The sequence below is a fragment of the Kogia breviceps genome, chromosome 4, assembly GCF_026419965.1.
Source record: "Kogia breviceps isolate mKogBre1 chromosome 4, mKogBre1 haplotype 1, whole genome shotgun sequence".
Classification (NCBI taxonomy): Eukaryota; Metazoa; Chordata; class Mammalia; order Artiodactyla; family Physeteridae; genus Kogia; species Kogia breviceps.
In genome coordinates, this window is record NC_081313.1 from 91,058,508 (window position 1) to 91,078,756 (window position 20,249).

A 20,249-nucleotide genomic window follows, 5' to 3' on the forward strand; every position below is an offset into this window, starting at 1 on the left:
CCCTATATTTGAATTTCTAATATTTAGTCTCCTTAGTTAATTTAAGATTTCTCATATGCTATCTGTCTCCAAGCAGTATTTAGGCAGCAAATAAAGCTAGAATTTAGAGCTGATTGAAAATTAAATGTCCATTGCAAAGCCCAATTTTTGCCACGAGGTGGCGATAAAAGACTAATGATTTTTAAAAATCAACTACAGAAAACATTCATAATTTAAAGAAATGTTCCATATTTCACATTTACTTGCATGATTTCTAATTGCTCCCTCCTCATATAGGGAAGAAGGAGAGAAAGGGAACCAGGAGTCAGAAGTCTTCCTCTTTGAGACCACGGGGCTTGTTCAGAGGAGTTAGTATTTTTAGGAACCTCCCTAGCTTGGCTGCACATTCTGACGAGAAGCCTGGCAAAGGTCGTGTTCTATCAGAAGCACTGCTTGCCTAACCTGTGCACTCTGGACATGAGGAATCTTGATTTTTCCATCACTTGCTGCCTAATAATAGGGGAAGGCTTATTTACCTGCAAGCTCCCTCTGGCTTAACTGTTCCATAGGAGAGAGCAATGCTGTGGTCTGACATGATAGGGCACGGGCATCCAGCAAGAAGATGGAGACAGAAATTAGGTTTAATGCTGGAGAGGTTGCCAGTGACTCATATGAGCAACCTGTCCAGGTTCAAGGGAAGGTCTAAGTCCCTAGGAGTCAGTGCTGTAATAATATGAAAATACAAAATTCTCTTAGTCTCTGTATATGCAGGTCCTAAACATTCAGATTTAAAATACAGGATTGTCCACTGTATTTAAAGTTCTTGAATATATTCTCCCCAAGATGGCTCCCCACCAGTCTTTTTTTTTTTTTTTTTGCCGTGCCACGCAGCTTACAGGATCTTAGTTCCCCGACCAGGCATCGAATCCAGGCCCACGGAAGTGAAAGCACCAAGTCCTAAACTCTGGACTGCCAGGGAATTCGCCACCAGTCACTTCTTGCCAAGGAACAGCTCCTCTCTGCATCAACAGGAGGAATGTCTGTATGACTCTGGCTGCTGCCTGTGCCTGCCACAGGTGCGGAGCTCAGAGAGAATCACATCCCATCCTCCTTTTGCTGGGGAGTAACTTCCAGATCCAGGTCAAGTCTCCAATTGGTCTAAACATAGACTCCATTCTCCTGCAATACCATAAATGTTCACTACGGATGCCACTTCTCAGGAGGATTCATTATTATTACTGTGGTAAAAACAAAAAACATAAAATTTACCATTTTTAAATACACAGTTCAGTGGCATTAAGTATATTCACAAATTGTGCAACCATCACCACTACCCATTTCCAGAAGTTTTCCATCATCGCAAAGAGAAAATCAGTGTACATTAGACTAAACCTTCCCATTCCCTCCTCTCTCAGGGGGTTACTTGTAAACAGTTTTGGTGCCCACAAAGCCTGCAGCTGTTTTTACACCTCTTTTAAAGGACTTTGTTATTTCATTTCTTTAACAGACATTTATTAGGCAACTCTACTGGGTGAAATCAAATAAATACCTGAAGGAACTTGCAGCGAAGGAGCTTGTAATGAACTGATATAGACAGATAAATGATATCAGTGCAGTGTGATAAATGCTATGAGAAAGGAAAGAAGAGAACTGGCTAGATATCTAGTGTTTATGGAACACAAACTGTCAGGCTGCGCCGAAGTGCTTAGGCATTTCATTTCTCTTCATAATAACCCTGTAAAGTAGTTACTGTTACCCCATTTTGCAGATAAGGAATCTGAAATCTAGAAGGATCTAGCAATTTGCCTACAGGAGCTCAGTAGCTCAGGGTGCAATAGAGGGGGCAAGCCCTAAACAGACAGTTAGGAGTTCTGGGTGCCAATCCAGACTGTGTGATTGACCAGCTTCACGAATGTTGGTTTGTGCTCACAGTTTCCTGGGCCTTAGTTTCCTTTGTATAAAATGGAGGAACTACAGTAGTAGACCTCTTAGGACCTTTTCATCGAAACATGAAAAAGACTGAGTGAATACTGGAGAGTTCTAGTCTCAGATCTGAAGAGGAAACAGACTGAAGAGAATTCTGTACCTCTGGACTCAATGCAGGAGTGCTCCAGAGCTGAGACCCCATTAGCTGGGTAGGTGGGGCTTTGGGACCACAGAAGTGTGGCTTTTAAATCAGTTTGGGACTCAAGACTGCTTAACAGAGGAGGTTGGACTTGGTCTGGTAAATTTTGTTGAGTTATTAATTTATGTTTTCTGCCTCAGTTTTCCATTTTCTTTATGCCGTATTCAGGCAGTTAGCCAAACTCCCCCCTTGCCCCAGGAGAGTACTAAGGCAAGGTGGTTTGTATTCAAACACACTCAGCTAGGGGACTATATGGAGGGAGCAGAGGGAAATAGTAATAGGAGAGGACTGAAGATGTAGGTCTTGGATGAGATTCCTCCAGGCTGGGAGAGAGAAAAGATACTAGGTGGATTCTCAGAAATGCACCTAACTGTGTCATGGCACTGCTGATGGGGTGGAGATGGAAAATTCTCAGATACAAGTGTACATAAAGTGGAGTGTGGGGCTTCCCTGGTGGCGCAGTGGTTGAGAGTCCGCCTGCCGATGCGGGGGAAACGGGTTTGTGCCTTGGTCCAGGAAGATCCCACGTGCCGCGGAGCAGCTGGGCCCGTGAGCCATGGCCGCTGAGCCTGCGCATCCAGAGACTGTGCTCCGCAACAGGAGAGGCCACAACAGTGAGAGGCCCACGTACCACACACAAAAAAAGGTGGAGTGTGGGCAGAAGGGACTGTAGCCTCACTTATGTAGCAAATACGGGTAGATCTCCCCATGTACATAGCAGAATATGATGCTTCCAGGCTTTGACCAATGCTTTGCTCTCTGCCTGGAGAGGCCCTTCTTTCTTGCCTACTTGTTGGCTTTGTGTTGTCGGAGCAAAATTGCAGCAAAGTTAAACAGTCAAGGAAGACCTAATTCAAAGCTATTGCAATTGAGGAGAGGATCCAGAACCAAACCTTAACTCAACTTCACTGAAACAAAGGGCAGGAGGGTTTTTAAGAGCAAAATGAGCTAGTGGAAGAGTACTTGGGGACTTTAGAAGGAGGCTAATCAATGGGATGTGTCCAGCACATTGAGTTATTCCTGATTATGTAAATGGTTTTCTCTGTGATTAGGCCACATGTTTGCCAATTGGTGCCATAGAAGTTAGGCTTCTCCCTCCCACAGAGAGTGGGTATGGGGATGCCATATTCCTTGATGATTACATTTCAAAGGAATGGTTCCCAGGTCACTGGCAAGCTGCTTTTAAGAAGGTTTACATCTCAAAGGGCAGAGAAAAAATTTACAATTACAAGTTTTCTAAAGAATTGCTCTAAAAAAAGGGAGGTCAGGGCCTACAGTCAGAAGCAAGCCTTTCTAAAGTTGCCAAGCTGAGGGGAACCTTAAGGCCATTTGGTCACTTATTTTTATTTTTATTTTAATTAATTAATTTCGTTTATTTTTTGGCTGCATTGGGTCTTCGTTGCTGTGTGCGCAGGCTTTCTCTAGTTGTGGTGAGCAGGGGTTACTCTGTTGCGATGCGCAGGCTTCTCATTGAAGTGGCTTCTCTTGTTGAGGAGCACGGGCTCTAGGCACGCAGGCTTCAGTAGTTGTGGCTTGCAGGCTCTAGAGCACAGGCTCAGAAGTTGTGGCGCACGGGCTTAGTTGCTCCGCGGCATGTGGGATCTTCCTGGACCAGGGATCAAACCCATGTCCCCTGCATTGGCAGATGGATTGTTAACCACTGAGCCACCAGGGAAGTCCCTATTTTTTTAATTAATTTTTTTTTTTTTTAATTTTTGGCCACGCCACATGGCTTTGAGGTATCTTAGTTCCCCAAACAGGGATTGAACCTGGGAGTCGTAACCACTGGACCGCTAGGGAATTCCCGGTCACTTATTTTTTAATTCCACTTTTTTGTCACTGAAAATATAACACGTCTCCTGATTCTCTTTCTTTCCCCTATCCCTAATTTTTTACTTCAAAATCTATAGAAATTCTGATTCTTGTTCATGCATCCATCACAAGTATATGGAACTGAACTGCAAGTATTGATTTATATATTTGAGATATTTGAAGCAGGGATGGTATCTTATTCCATCAGTACTGTTATGATCACATGGTTGGAAATGCAGAATAAATATTTGCTAAACTAAGTCTTACCAATTCATACAGGCTATTCCAACTGTTTTCACTGACTGACCTTTCCATCAAACTGGCTAATTACATCAATAAATGCACTTACTTTCCCTCACCTATTTACCACATATGACTTGTTTTTTTGTTTTGTTTTGTTTTTTGTTAATTTGAATAGTTTGTGTCCTTAGGTTGAGTGACCAGAATTCTAACAGGACACACTACCACTCAATTTGAGTCCAGTTCAAAGGCTGGATAATTTTATCCAAATTCTCAGTTTTGTCACTAAGCTTTCCACTTTCTCTGTTAGCGACACTCAGGGATGGTAGCACCAAAAAGAACCTTCATGGATGTTATGATGGTTACTTTTGGAAAAGGAATTTGAGTATCCAAATGGCTCCCAATTGTCCATCAATGAAAACACTGCCCCTCACATGGTCCCACCAGTGATCCTACTCAGGCCAAGACTTCGCCTTCACACAGCAAAAGGAAGCGTTGAAGACATGGTTCGCATTGATCTCAAATTCCCTCTTCAAGATTCTCTAGTAAGAGGAAACATTATTCTTTTGGTCTGAATTATCCAAAACTGGTTTCTATTTTGATTACATCTACCAGACAATTTCTAGTCATCTCTGAGTAGTAACCCTATTGAGCCACCCAGATGGCTGAAGATGCCATGCCAACATCCCTTTTCTTAGTATGTTGTCTACCAGACACAGCCTGATTATTACCTTGGGTTTCAATAGGCTCACACACAAAAAAATATGAAATATTATATGGTTGTTGTTTTTATATCAAGCAAGGGCATTATTCTACTCCTGAGACTTAATTTAGGTAATTGTGGACCAACAGTTCCTGTTGGCCACTAGAGTAGCATTTTGTCCACAACACCAGTAGGTTACTAAATGGGTCCCATCACATGAAAGAGTTAACGTGTTTCTAAAAATTATTAGTTGCCAGGTCTCAGAAAGTCGGTTATGTCCAGACCACCAGATGACAAGGAAATAACATCACATACAAGTCTCACAATAAAGTGCATCCAAATTAATTTTGCTCGGGCTAGAACATAAGGATCTTTTCTAACTACAGAGAGAATGAGGTCTTTTGAGACAAACCATATTTCTTAAAATATGGGCTTCTGTTTCCAAATATCTCTTCCTCACAGCTTCCATTCTTCTACTGCTTCATTTATATCAATTACAGTGTATTTTTAATATAATTATCTGATGTGTTCACATGGAGATTGATGTAATGTATATGCTAGACTGAAAAACAGTTGCATGAGAAATATATATGAGAGGGCTTCCCTGGGCTTCCCTGAGCTTCCCTGGTGGCGCAGTGGTTGAGAATCCGCCTGCCAATGCAGGGGTCACGGGTTCGTGCCCTGGTTCGGGAAGATCCCACATGCCGCGGAGCAACTAAGCCCGTGAGCCATGGCCGCTAGGCCTGCGCGTCCGGAGCCTGTGCTCTGCAACGGGAGAGGCCACAGCAGTGAGAGGCCCGCGTACCGCAAAAAAAAAAAAAAAAGAAATATATATGAGAATATGGACTCTCAAGGGAAGAATATGTAAGATGTTTTTGCAGCACTTTTAAATCTGAGACTCTGATTGGTGCTGTGTTTGTTAGAGGCTTGTTATTTATATTGGTTTTTAAAATATTTCCTCCTAAATATCTTTGGTATGGGGGAAGAAAGGTACACATTTAGATGCTAAAAACCTCCTCTTTTTTTATGACATCTTATTAATTTGATGTGACATGGGGCTCTGATGCCAGTAAAGCGTTGGCATGAATACATGCTACTAAGTCTGGTTCGTGGTGTCTCACATTTTTGAGTATCCTCCACGTTTAAGATTTTTGTTTATACGCATAGAGCTTTGGAATGATGTCATTAATAAATTGTATCTCTAGTTCTCTCATGGAAAAGGTCATGCCTCTACAAGGCCACTGAATCAGTTGATTGAATTAACCTTGCATTAAATTCAATTCAGTTAAGAAAGCCCAAACTGCCATGATTAACCATTTCTCACTCTGTGTATCTGCTTAAAGGAGAAAACAATAATCGAACAAAGATAATCATCACATCCACTTTTTCTCAAGGAGAAAGTTCATTGTATGCACATGGCAATCATTAAACAAAGGAGATAAAATTTAATACATTTATGATAAACTATAAGATAATTATCTTACAATTAAAAAAACTACCATGAAAACAAAGTCCTTACCCACAGATAAAAGAGATAGGCTGGCTAAGAGATGTCACCTTTCTCTAAGCCTGAGTCTAGACGGATATATGAGCAAATTATTCCTTTTTCTAGCTGTGCTACTGTGGAAATTTATTTCATGCCATTTGACATATGTTTTTCGGTGCCCTCATCTGTAAAATGGGAATAAAACCCCACCTGCCTCTTAAGGTTCATGTAAGAATTAAATAAGACATTGTTTAAAGCACTTAAGAAAAATGATTGGTGCGTATTAAATTCTCAGTAAATACTAGCCATTATTAATTTCATTGTTAATTAGAGAGGAAAGGACCTGAGAAGATAGGTAAAATATCATAGCCCAATGCCTACTGGAGAGCTGTGGGAATCAGGAAGTCCCAGGGGTTCATGGTTCCCTCAGTTCTGTCAGTCGTGACATTTCTCTTTCACCTCCAGACATTTCCCTTGCTTTTCCTCTTGGAGAAACCCACAAAAGTGCTCAAACTTCTCAATCCCACTCTTATTTCCTTATTAATCACAGATCTCTAGGCCTCAGCCTGCTTTCTTCTCTTCATAACTACCCATGTTGTCCCTGGATGTCTTGTTCCTTCCAGGATGCTAAGGTTGGGGTATGAACTCCCCACCTCCTTCATTCATTTCTGGTTGGAAAGTATGAGACTCCCTCAGTGGCATATAAGCATATGGGAGGATAGCTTATGTAGGAAAAGTAAAAGTCAACATGGCTTGCACTGGAGCACAGGGGCAAGGGAAGAAGCAGGAGAGAAGGGGTCAGATCATGGAAGGCCTGGAAGGTTTCGCTGGCAGGCAGGATTTTATACTGAGGGCAAAGGTGAGCCAATGAGGTATAGTTTAAGCCTGGAGGGACCTGATCACATTTTCATTTTATACTGAGGACTTGGGCTATAGCATTGAGAATGGGTTGGAAGGCCAGATCATTTGAAAGATATAATAGGAGCCTCTTTAAAAGCTGTGGTAATGGGGATGGAGAAAAGAGACCAATATGAGGAGATATTAAGGAGGTAGATTCACCAGGACGTGGTGGCTCACAGGAGGTGGGAAGTGAGGGGCAGAGAGAGGCAAGGACTCTGGGGTTTCTGGTTTGGAAGACTAAGTGGATGATGGACATAATAAGAGGAGCCGGCTGTGAAGAAAGAGAATAAGGTGGAAAAGGCAAGCAAATGGGCTCTCTGCTAGAGCCTGCAGAAGGAACGTGACCTGCTGCCACTTCGATTTTAGCTCAGTGAGACTCATCTCAGATTTCTTTCTTTGTTTTTAAAAAATATTTATTTATTTATATATTTTTTTATTTGGCTGTGCTGGGTCTTAGTTGCGGCATGTGGGATCTTTTAGTTGCAGCACGGCACGCAGGCTCTTAGTTGTGGCACGCGGGATCTAGTTCCCTGACCAGGGATCGAACCCAGGCCCCCCTGCATCGGGAACGCAGAGGCTTAACAGCTGGACCACCAGGAAAGTCCCTCATTTCAAATTTCTGACCTTCAGAACTGTAAGATAATATATTAGTGCTGTTTTAAGCCAGTCAGTTTGCGATAATTTGTTACAATAGTAATAGGGAACCAATATAGGCCATTTTAGCTCCAGAGCTTTCGGTGAGGTCAGACAAGGCTGCTCTGGGGCCTACATCATAGAGTGACTTCTCCCTCTTTCCATGCTGCTCCCTTCACCTCCTTTCCACACTTGTTGGGGCACCAAGGGCACTCCCAAGTAAGCATCCTGCACGTGAAACTCTGTCTTGGAGTCTGCGTCCCAGAAAACCAACCTGGGACAGATTGTAAAAGCTCATGTTAACCTCCTATGATTGTAAATATATGACTAACAAATATAGTAAAGTTTATCATTGTTATCCCTTTTCAGCGTCACTCAAAAAGTATAATGCCTAACATGAATTGCACTGGCCCTGATATTAAGACAATGTGAAGTAAATATGACGAACATGAGCTTGACAGGAAGATATGAGTTCAATTCCAGCTCCTTTACTTGGTCACATTACTTAAACTTTTTGGGTTTAATTCCCCTCACTTGCCATCCCCTGCCCCATAAATAGGAATGATAAACACTTTCCCCCACTAGGTAGCATTAGAGTATTTAAACGCCATTACTGATCTATGACAAGGGCTCAGTGAAAGATAGTCAAGCCCCCTCAACTCTACCTCACTGTTATAATTGATACTCCAGGTGGCGGAGGCAAGTCACCACTAAACTACATGATTCTGCTGTGAAAATGTGTGCTTCAAGCTAGGAGGGGTCTGGGAGATCAGGGTGGCCTGGGGAGGTGAAGGAAGGCTTCTTGAGGGATATGGGAACTTAGCTGGGCTCATAAAAACACCTGAAAGAGAGAAGGGCCAGGAGGAGGCACCATAGGAGTCCTCATTCCAACTCTAGCGTGTCGTTCTAGTTCGGGTAAACAGAACGTGGAAGCGCAAGTACCAGATAATCAAGTTTGCACAGTGCTGCACTTGTTTTAGTTGTTTTAACTGGCAACGTTAGACATGGAAGACAGTATATCTTGTAATGTATACAGTGTATTTTGATATGTTTTACATAAATATGAAGTATTATTATAACCAAGAGGAATCTGAGAAGGAAAAAAACTGGATAAGGACAACAATGTTGAGCTATGTACACATCTCAAATAAATGCATAAAACCTTTGAAATTATGACACAACCAGTACTGTTAGATTTATGGTTATGGGTATTGCTCTCATTCCAAGCTCCTACTTTACATTTATCAACTTTATATTCATATGGCATCTCTATTTTCAATGTCTTAGAAATTTCTCCCTCTCCTAGTAACCTTTTCAGCTGAAATTTCATATGCTTCATATTAGCTCAGAAGCAAATTTTTTTAAAAAATTATTTATTTATTTTTGGCAGTGTTGGGTCTTCATTTCTGTGTGGGGGCTTTCTCTAGTTGCAGTGAGCGGGGGGCACTCTCTTTTTTTGTTTGTTTGTGGGTTTTTTTGTTTGTTTTTGCGGTACGCGGGCCTTGCACTGTTGTGGCCTCTCCCGTTGCGGAGCACAGGCTCCGGATGCGCAGGCTCAGCGGCCATGGCTCACGGGCCCAGCCGCTCCGCGGCACGTGGATTTTCCCGGACCGGGGCACTAACCCGCGTCCCCTGCATCGGCAGGCAGACTCTCAATCACTGCGCCACCAGGGAAGCCCAGGGGCCACTCTTCATCGCGGTGCGTGGGCCTCTCACTATCGCGGCCTCTCGTTGCGGAGCACAAGCTCCAGACTGCAGGCTCAGTAGCTGGGGCTCACGGGCCCAGTTGCTCTGCGGCATGTGGGATCTTCCCAGACCAGGGCTTGAACCCGTGTCCCCTGCATTGGCAGGCAGACTCCCAACCACTGCGCCACTAGGGAAGCCCCAGAAGCAAATTTTTTTTTCTGGTAGGTTGAACCTATCTGTTCAGCCATTTCTGAGTTACTCAAGCATGAACAAATGTTGTTTAGGAAATTTGTCAAGATCCACTTTTTATGTGTTCAGATTTAATTCAAGATGGTTTAAACTTAAATACCCAGAGCTGTCATGCATGTATTCTCTCAGGAGAAAAACATTCTTTGCTTTGAGATATAATTGGTTGAGGTTTACACCCCACTTTCTGTGTAAATGGAGTTTGGTTATGAAGAGACCTACTCAGATCCTGGAAAACCTTTTGGGTTTCCAGACCCTCCATGCACATTTATAAGAATGCTTTTTTTCTTTTTTTCCCCCCAAATTATCAACTTTCTAGGAGAACTTGAAGGTAACAACTCCTGTCTGGCTGTTTATTGTCAGAAAATAATAAAATCTTATTTATGAAAAATTGGAAAAATAAAGATTTTAAATATTTATTTATTTATTGAAACTTGGGCATTAGTCCTTGTTCAGTTGTACACAGCAATATCTGTATTGCTAACAGCATCTTTTAAGCAAATATTATTTGGTATATTGATAAGACTTCTAAGATGGCATACTATTCATCATAAGATTTTAAGTGCTCTGAAATACTGGGAACTTACAAAATTAAAAAGAACTAAAGTAGGAATAGGTGGATGGGGTAGAGACAAGAAAGAAGAGGGCAGAGACATCTTCCTCATGACCTGGCAGACAGTCTCAAAACATGATTGTATCCTAGTTATCTATTGTCACGTGACAAATCACCTCAAAACTTATTACTTAAAACAATAATCCTTTCAATATCTCTGGGCATTGGCTGGGCTCAGTTAGACAATTATTGCTCAGGGTCTCTCATGCATTTGCAGCTTCTAGGGCTAGCATCCTCTGAAGGCTCACTCACTGACTCACTCAGATGTAGCACCTGGGCAGGGAAGCCTCAAATACGAAAGGCTCCTTGGGCATCTCTTTCTGTCTTTACATGGTCTCTCTGCATGGTTTCTCCAGCATGGCAGCTTTGGCATAGCCAAACATTTTTCAAGGTAGTTCAAGGCTTCAAAGATCAGTGTCCCAAGTGAGACAGCCAAATGGAATCTGTATTTTCTTTTTTAACCTGGCCTCAGAAATCAAGACAGTCACAAAGGTCCACTCAGGTTGGAGGGGAGGAGGCAGACTCCACCTCTTGATGAGAGGTGCACCAAAGAATCTGCAGATGTGTTTTAAAACTTCCACAGGATTTCATAGACCTCTGGCAGAAAGTCTGGGACAGAATAGTGAGTCATTCACTAAACCACAAATTGGTTCATTGTGGTTCCTTTCTGCTGTGGTAGAAGGATACTGCCATGTTTAAGGGCTCCTGCTCTGGAGTTAGAATGCCTGCCTGGGCTTGCCCCTGCACTTACACTTACTAAGCTTGAAACCTTAAATAAGTTCCGGTGCCTCAGTTTTCTTATAAGTTGGAGATAATGAGAGTTAACGTTTATTGAGCACTTAGTAGGTGGCAGGCATTGTCATAAGTGCATTATATACTATCTTATTTTATCACCAAGATTAACTCCATGAGGTAGTTACTTTACCTCCTAAATCATAGCATTGACAATAATAGAGACATCCTTCAGTTGTGTCTGTGGCGTGGATCAAATGAGACTTATTACGTTCCCTCTTGACGTTATTAAACCTGATGGGGCAAATTCTAGTGATGACCGGTCAGGAGGGTGAGCCATTGCCAGAAATGGACCAAATGTGCATAATGCCACTTAGGAGCGCAGACTGTTCCAGTCTAGTGCGGAAGACCCAAGGAGGATTAGATTTCTTGATAGGTGTTAAAAATGCATAAAAGATCAGTCATTCCGGGTCTTATCTGGGGTTATGGGTACAGAATACAGCGCAGTCCAGCAGAGTAGGACCACGAGCCCCGCTTTGAGTTTGCAAAAACGGAAGCGTTTATCTTTTTCCTGAAAAAGAAATCCATGACTTGGGGCAGTGAAAAGAGTTCTGGCCGAAGAACACGCTCCCTCAGCCTGGAGCGTCCGCAGGTGTCGAAAGCCCGCTTCTTAGCCGGATGCACAACGCTGACACCCTTCCCGGGCGGCCTCCCCTCGCGTCCCCGTCGCCACCCTCAATTCCCTGACTCCACGAGCCTCCCCCCACTCCTCCCTCTCCCCTAAGGTGCCTACTCCCGCAATTGCAGAGAGCCCATCTTCCCAGGCCGGGCAAAACCCGGAGAGCTGGAATCCCTCTCCTGGAGCGCCCGGGCGGCCACTGGGCATGCTCCGTCGTCAGGCAGGTTCGAGGCGGCGAGCGCGTGTGCGCCTCGCAGATTCCTCCTGCGGCCGCGCGTCCTCCGCCTCCCGAGCAGGGAGCGGGCGCATGATGGCGGCGGCGGCGGGCAGCGCCAGCAGCGGCAGCGGCGGCGGCGGCGGCAGCAGCAGCAGCAGCAGCAGCAGCAGCGACACGTCCAGCACCGGCGAGGAGGAGAGGATGCGGCGCCTCTTCCAGACGTGCGACGGCGACGGCGACGGCTACATTAGCAGGTACTCGGGGAGGTCCGCGAAACGGGCTGGGGCGCGATCAGCCTCTCGGCGCTGCCCTTGACCTCTCCTCTGCCCCCTCGTCCCCAACTTCCAGCAAGTTGCTCAGAAACTCACGCGGAAAGTTGCCTGCTACTCTGAGAGCGCGTCGCCAGATCGGCCACTGAGGCCGAGGGGCTGCTCTGCTTGTCTTCTGGAGGTGCCAGCTGGTCCAACTTTTCCCAGCGCCGTCTTTGTCTGGGTATTGGGAGACGTCTCTTTCGGATGAGAGTTCTCCCCCGGGGCCCGGAGCGCTCCTGCCTGTGGGGAGACGAGTTATGGCCACTTGTTCCCGATAGAAGAGGCTGTCCTGCAGATGTGGGTGTCAAGATGCTGGGCCACCGGGCAGCGATCTTGTCCTGTTGCTCGGTGGACAGACCCGGGGCCGGACCAGGATAGGGATGCGCTCTCAGTGACAGAGTTGACTATGAAAACAAGCTGTGAAAAACTTTCGTGTGGCACAGAGACCCTGCGTTCCCAACTTCGGAGTCCAAAGAATGAGCGTAGTTTGCCGCTCAGTACTGATTTAAACCTGTTAGCCTGAGGGGAACGAAGCGCTCAGGTGCAAACTGGGGGTTTAGAGGTGAGGCTGGAAATAGACCCTAAGCCCTAGCCCGGCTCCGCGCTCTAACCAGGTGAGCCTCCGGAGGGGTCTCGGGGCGCCTCTGCGCGACCACTCCTAACCCTCGCTGTGCTTGCTTCCACCTCCCCTACAGGGGCGGTGTTGCAACGTCAAGCGGCAGGGCTTGGCAAAATAATTACTTCTGCCCCAATTTTTATCACTTATCAGACACTGATGGTGAAGAAGGTAATCGTAATGTTTTCTGGTATGCTTATATGAAAGGTCGACACCGGGCGCTGAAGCCTGTACGCGCCGAAATGTGAATTGCCTTCAAAGACGTAGGCAGCCTGAATTGTGTACTACATCTTTCTTTAGCCTTTGTCTTGGTGATGCTGAAGATCCTCTGAAAATTCCAGGATGCCTCCTGCTGATTGTCCTTGCCTACCTAGAGAAAAAAAGAGTGGGGAATACCTCCCCACCCCCAATTAAAAAAAAAAAAAAACTCTGAAACAGGTGGTTTGACATGTAAAAGAATTTGACAGGTAAAAAAATAATGATTTATTTGGAACTTCACTCAATTACGATAATTCTTAGCTGAACTTTATTACTTTTCTGAAGTTTCATTGGGAAACATTAGAAAGATATCAGAAAACTGTATGGAGTAATTATGTTATGAAATGAAAAAAAATATGTAACTCTAGTTGACCTCATATAGATTTTTATCTGGAAGTCTTTCCCTGTTTTGGTTCTGGGTTAAAAAAAATTTCATCCTATAGTTTAGGGTTTTGTTTTTTTTAAAACTTTATTTTTGGCTGCGTTTGGTCTTCATTGCTGCGCGCGGGCTTTCTCTAGTTGCTGCGAGCGGGGGCTACTCTTCGTTGCGGTGCGCGGTTCTCATTGCCGTGGCTTCTCTTGTTGCGGAGCATGGGCTCTAGGCTTGCAGGCTTCGGTAGTTTTGGCTCGGGGGCTCAGTAGTTGTGGCTCACGGGCTTAGTTGCTTCTTGGCATGTGGGATCTTCCTGGACCAGGGCTTGAACCCCTGTCCCCTGCATTGGCAGGCGGATTCTTAGCCACTGCGCCACCAGGGAAGTCCCGTTTAGGGTTTTTTTGTTGTTGTTTTCCTACTTGAAAAGCCGTTATCTCATTTGCAATAATAAAAACTATCTACATTCTTCATGTTAGAATGCAAAAAGAATTTAATTTCACATGGGCAAGAGTGCATATAGAATACTACCAAATTCTCTCCTTTCCTCCCACTAATCCTATTAATATGTTGCTTTACCTGAACTATACTTTCTGTGTAAATGCTTATATTATTTTGAATGGGGGCTATATGAGCACTGAAGGATAATGAATTCTTTAAGCACAGTTTGAGAACTTTGTTTTGGAGGGTGAAGCATTGTGAGGGCGTGATGTTAAAGAAGGAATTTTAGATGAAGGTAGAAACCTGCTGGGGCAAAAGTGGGAAAAAATGTTATCCTTCCTTGAGCCATATCACTTTAATATATCAGCTTGAAAGTTGGAAGGCATGTGCAATAGTGGACCCAAAGCCAAAACTTTAGCTGTGGGCAGATTTGCCCTGGAAGTTATTTTTAGGCTGTGACAGAATTTCCATATAGGAGGAGTTCAGGGGTGGCAATCTTATTGAGAGCAGGCACCAAAGAACTTGTCTAGAAGTGTGTTTACATAGCAAGCACAGTTTTATTGGAATATATGTTTATTTGGTATGCTTGAGGAATGGGGTTAATGAAAATAATGACTCCCTTTCCAATGTCACTCCTTTGTGCTGCCCCTATTTAATGACTTTACTGACCACTGTACAGTGGGAGATAAGGTGTGGAATGCTGTGAATTTTCTCTTTTATTAAACATGAGAGTTGGGCTTTCTGCTTTAAAACCTTGAAAACCTTGAATTCTTCTAAAGATGTCAAGTTTATGCTAATCATAAATAGCTATATCCTTTAGGATTTCAGTTTGTCTATATATAATAGAATCACAGTCAAATAAGTGTTGACTGTCACACCTAGAAGTCTTGAGGTGGGCCATCCACACAGAGGCAGCAGCTCCAGAATGGTATCAATGTCCACCTTCCTTGTATCTTTCTGCATTGCATTCTTCACATGGAGCATTCATTCATCCTCATGGTTATCTCGCAGTCCTAAATTGATTGCTCTGTCTCCAACTTCATCTCCAAGTTCTAGGGAGGGAAGGTGTAAGAGGAAGCTGAAATGAATGCTGCCTGTATCATCAAAGCGCAGCTTTCCCAGATCCCTAAATTGACATCATGTTGGTCAAACTACATCACTGTACCATGCCTACTTGAAGTAGAGTTTAAGGAAGTATATCATCCAATTGGGTACCTGGCCTCCTATACAAAAGTTGAGTTCTGTTATTAAGAGCAGGAAATGGATATTGGATAGGCAAGTAACAACCAATACGTATAATAAAACTCCCCATGTTAACCTAAATTCAACTATATTGGCTCCAGTCCTTTTACCTAGCCATTATCCTCAAACAGGAGTGAGCTGGAGATGTTATACTTAGAGGAAGGATGAGTGGAAGAGAGACTGAGGCCATTGGAGAAATATCAGGGTATATCATTTCAGGAAGCAGGGAGGTAAAAGTTAGGGCTCTGTGTCTTAAATATCCCCTTGGCTCAGCCTTCCCAATCAAACTAACAAAAAGGGTATTAGCTAGCTGGACGTTCCTGGAGTTGCTACTTCTGCCCTGGAACTCCCAGCCTGCCAGAGGGACCCAGAATCATTTCCATGGATACTTAAGCTGGAGCAGACAACTACCATCAGGTGGAGCCAAGCCATAGCTTGGACAGGGCAGGATTTGGGCTGCACAGTGTGACCACAGCAGGGTCTTCTGGTGCATTTATTAACCTTACAATGAGCTTCGGGAGCCCTGTATATCATGTTATAGGAGATGGTGGTTTTACTCTAGTTGTTGAAATTAATTTCCCTTTGGAATTTTAAAGCTTCTTGTTTTTATCCTTCAGTTTAAGAAACTGTTGAACATTTTGACAAATATCTAATACCAACACTTAAACATTTATATCTAGTCCCCAAGCCTCAGCTTAAACGCTGTTGCCTTAGAGAGAACTTCCATGACCACTGTATCAAAGTGTTAGGGAATTCCCTGGCGGTCCAGTGGTTAGGACTCAGCGCTTTCACTGCCGAGAGCATGGGTTTAATTCCTTGCTCGCGGAATGAAAATTCCACCATTGGCTTTCTTCCAAAGCACTCTTTGCAACTTGTAATTGCATTTCTATTTATTACTTTGCCCATTTATTGTCATTCTCCCATTGGCCTTCATGAGGGCCAGAATCATGTCTGTTTTATTAAAACAGTACACTCAGGATCTAGCACAGTATTTGCCATATAGCACTCAGTCAGTAAATTCTGATGAATAAATGACCAAGGATAAACAGTGGTATGTTTATATAGGTTGAAAAATCTTTCAAGCATTTTTCATGTTTATGAGATACTTAAATGTAAGTATATTTTATTATGTAATATTTTCCTTTAAAATAACTTCTTTTTGGTTATATAAAAGGTATTTTTATTGATGAAAATTCACAAAATACAGAAATATATAAAAATAAAATCAGGGCTTCGCTGGTGGCCCAGTTGTTGAGAGTCCGCCTGACGATGCAGGGGACACGGGTTCATGCCCCGGTCCGGGAAGATCCCACATGCCGCGGAGCGGCTAGGCCCGTGAGCCATGGCCACTGAGCCTGCGCCTCTGGAGCCTGTGCTCCACAACAGGAGAGGCCACAACAGTGAGAGGCCCGCGTACCGCAAAAAATAATAATAATAAAAATAAAATAAAATCAAAATCACCCATTATCCCATAATTAAGGTGTATTATTTCTGTTTTCCTGGTGACATATCTATACCATATCATTCCTCTAGTACGTTTAAAATGATTCGATAAAAGGAAAAGCATCTCATGTTCACGGTTAGGAAGTTTTAATATTGTTATGATGGCAATACTCCCCCATTTCGCCCCAACCTCCCCAGCCCTAGGTAACCATTAATCTACTTTCTATCTCTATTGATTTGCCTATTACGAATATCTCATGTAAATGGAATCATGCATTATGTGACCTTTTTGTTTTGGTGTCATATCCAAGAAGGTTTTGCCTAATCCAAGGTCACAAAGATTCACTCCTATGTTTTCTTCTGAGAGTTTCATAGATATAGTTCTTACATTTAGGTTTGTGATCCATTTTGAGTTTATTTTTGTGTATGGTATGAAGAAGGGGTCCAAGTTCATTCTTCTGCATGTGGCTGTCAAGTTGTTCCAGCACCATTTGTTGAAAAGACTAGTCTTTCCTATTTTCATGACACTCTTGTCAACAATCAATTGACCATAAACATAGAGTTTATTTCTGGACTCTCATTTCTTTTCCATTGGTACATATGCCTATCCTTATACCAGTACCACATTATTTTGATTACTGTCGCTTTGTAGTAAGTTTTAAAATTGAGAAGTGTGAATCCTCCAGTTTTGTTCTTCTCTTTTTAGGATTGGTTATTCTTAGTCCTCTGAGTTCCCATACACATTTTAGGATCAGCTTGTCAGTTTCTTCAAAACAGGCAGCTGGAATATTTGATTGGGATTGTGTTGAATCTATAGACCAATTTGTTCACATGCATTTTTAGTAAGTATATTTTTCAGGATAGTTTTGTTTTTTTCCACCAGCCCTTTATTTTACAGTCTTTTAATTTGGAGTCAGCAGGTTAGTGAACATCTGAAGTAATAATAGCAAATGTGTATAGAAGCTTTTATAGTTTACAGTCAGTTGGTCCATATATTATCTCACTTAATTCTCGCAACAAGAATTAATATCTCTGTTTTAAGACAGGGAGCCAAGGTAACATCGGCTCTAAGGAAAAAGAATGAACCTGTGGCCCTTACTTGAGAGCCTGTTTTACCATAAATGCTGCACAGCTAACACAAGAAAACCTATTAAAACCCCTAAAGCCTTAAAGTTATTTCCTGTTTAATATACCCAAGGTCTATGGTGCAGATGAATTTTCATTTTAAAACTGGCTTCTTAGCATCAGTGGGAATGGTATTTAAATTCTTGGTACAGAAGGTGAGGCATTTGCATTCTAAATGAGTTTCCATGGGGGTCTCAGCTGGGGAGACTCCCTGTTCTTCAGTAAATTGAAAATCTCTTTAAGTGTTAGTCCCAGAGTAGAAACCATATGGAGAGAAAGGGCATTTCCTTAGAGAACAGTTAATTGTCAGCTTCTTATTGTCATTTCAAAATGTCAGTTTAAATATGTAAATGAGTAATTACTAAATCCGTGCAATTGATTATTGATGACTCTGATGGGAGAAAAAGAGTTGGGTAGGCAGAAGTGCTCTCTGGACCTATTCATTGTTCAAATATTTTGGATCCCTGTCCCTTAGCAAAGTGAAAATGTAAACGGAACAAATTGCTAGGTTGACCCAATAAGCATTAAATGTGTTTGTCTGATGTGATAGTTGTTAGTTGAGTTTAAGCATAGCCCTCAGTTGAATATTTAGTTGTGAAACTTTTGCTTGGAAAATTCTAGATAGATGAGCTCTTTGTTTAATTTTTTAAATATTCACATCACAATGTAGAAGATAGTTGAAAATACATCTTAGACGTGATGTTGGTGTTAATTGGGCATCTATTCAACATTGTGGCAAGTGCCATAGATTAAGACACCTGTTGTCTATTGTTTAAAAGTTCTCATGTACACATTTGTGATACAGATGAAGGAAGTAAAAACAGATAGGGTGAAGGAGGGCATTTATGTAAAAGTGTGACTGCATTGCATTTAAATGTCAGAATTTTTCACTTATTTACAAAAAAATCAGAACTTCTTTCTGAGAATAACAACCTTAACAGAATATTCCACATTAGAGGTTAATGCTTTTAGGCAAGAGTTTTACTTTAACAATTGTATGTACTGTAGAGTCTTAACCTGAGTGTACTTCATGATAAACAGGGTGGAAATCATTGAGAGAATATTGTTGGGGAAGTATTTACTCTTCTAAAAATATGTGGCAGTTTTTTATTTATTGTAAGCAAAGGGTGAAATCAGTGCTGCTCATCATCCTCCCCCTTCTTGGTTTCCTAAATTCCTTCATCTCTGACCAGAATTATTCTCCTAGTGTCGTAACATGCAGGCTTGGCTCCTCCAAGCCACTTTACATGGACATTAAAGTCATTTTTCTATAAAATAAAGCTGAGCAGGCAGCTCCTCATAAAGTCCTTCAACAGTTAGTTGACTGTTTCTTACAGCTAATTTCAGGCTCCTCCTAGGGCCATTTGATTTGAAGCGCCTGGCCATCTGGCACAGTGATTGTATCCCCTCTAGCATTATCTTTCACACCCTCTCCTCTGGCAGGCCCAGCTGTTCCAAACTTCAGTGCTTTGCACATGCAGCTCCTCTGTAAGTGCCCTTCTCTCCCCCTTGTTGTCTAGTAAGCACCTTCTCAGTTTTCCTAGACTCAGTTCTCATGCAGCTCTTTCTCTCTGGAGACTTTCCCTCATGCCTCAGGACCTTATACACACTCCTAGGCCAGCACAGCTCACCTTTGATAGTCTCACTGTTTCCATTTCCTTGCTTCCCACACTCAAGGCAGAGACTATGCTACTTTTGTCTTTTGTCTTCATAAACTCAGTGCCGAACATGTAATAGAAATTTATAAAATATTGGTCAAATAAAATTGTTCATGTGTAATGGTAATTTCAAACACTTTAGAATACTTAGAAAAAGATTTATCAGGTTTTGTCCAACTTAGAAGAAGCTGAGAACCTAAATGGCTGTCGACAGATGAGTGGATAAAGATGTGGTACACATATACAATATATAAAATATATAATCTATATAATTTAATATATAAAACATATATAAAAAAGAATGAAATAATGCCATTTGCAGCAACATGGATGCAACTAGAGATTATCATACTAAGTGAAGTAAGTCAGAAAGAGGCAGACGAAAACATATGATACCACTTACGTGTGGAATCTAAAATATGATACAAATGAACTTATTTACAAAACAGAAACAGACTCACAAAACAAACTTATAGTTACCAAGGGGAAAGGGGGTAGGGGAGGGATAAATTAGGAGTTTGGGATTAGCAGATACAAACTACCATATATAAAACAGATAAATAGCAAAGTCCTAATTTATAGCACAGGGAACTATATTCAATATCCTGTAATGAACCATAGTGGAAAATAATATGAAAAAGAATATATATATAAGTGAATCACTTTGCTGTACACCAGAAACTAACACAACATTGTAAATCAACTATACTTCAATAAAAAAGAAGAAGCTGAGA

General features: G+C 42.4%; 1 protein-coding gene across 2 annotated transcripts in view; it reads left to right on the forward strand.

The window, feature by feature from the left end:
* The first annotated feature begins 12,123 nt into the window (after positions 1-12,123).
* Positions 12,124-20,249, forward strand: part of MCC (MCC regulator of WNT signaling pathway) — a 427,170-nt gene continuing 419,044 nt past the window's right edge. Inside the window, exon 1 of one of the 2 annotated variants that reach the window (XM_067031436.1) lies at positions 12,124-12,305. In XM_067031436.1, coding sequence (XP_066887537.1) covers positions 12,142-12,305 — 164 coding nt within the window. In that variant the 5' untranslated portion in view covers positions 12,124-12,141. The remainder of the gene's footprint in view (positions 12,306-20,249) is intronic. The other variant, XR_010840207.1, reaches the window with a different exon arrangement.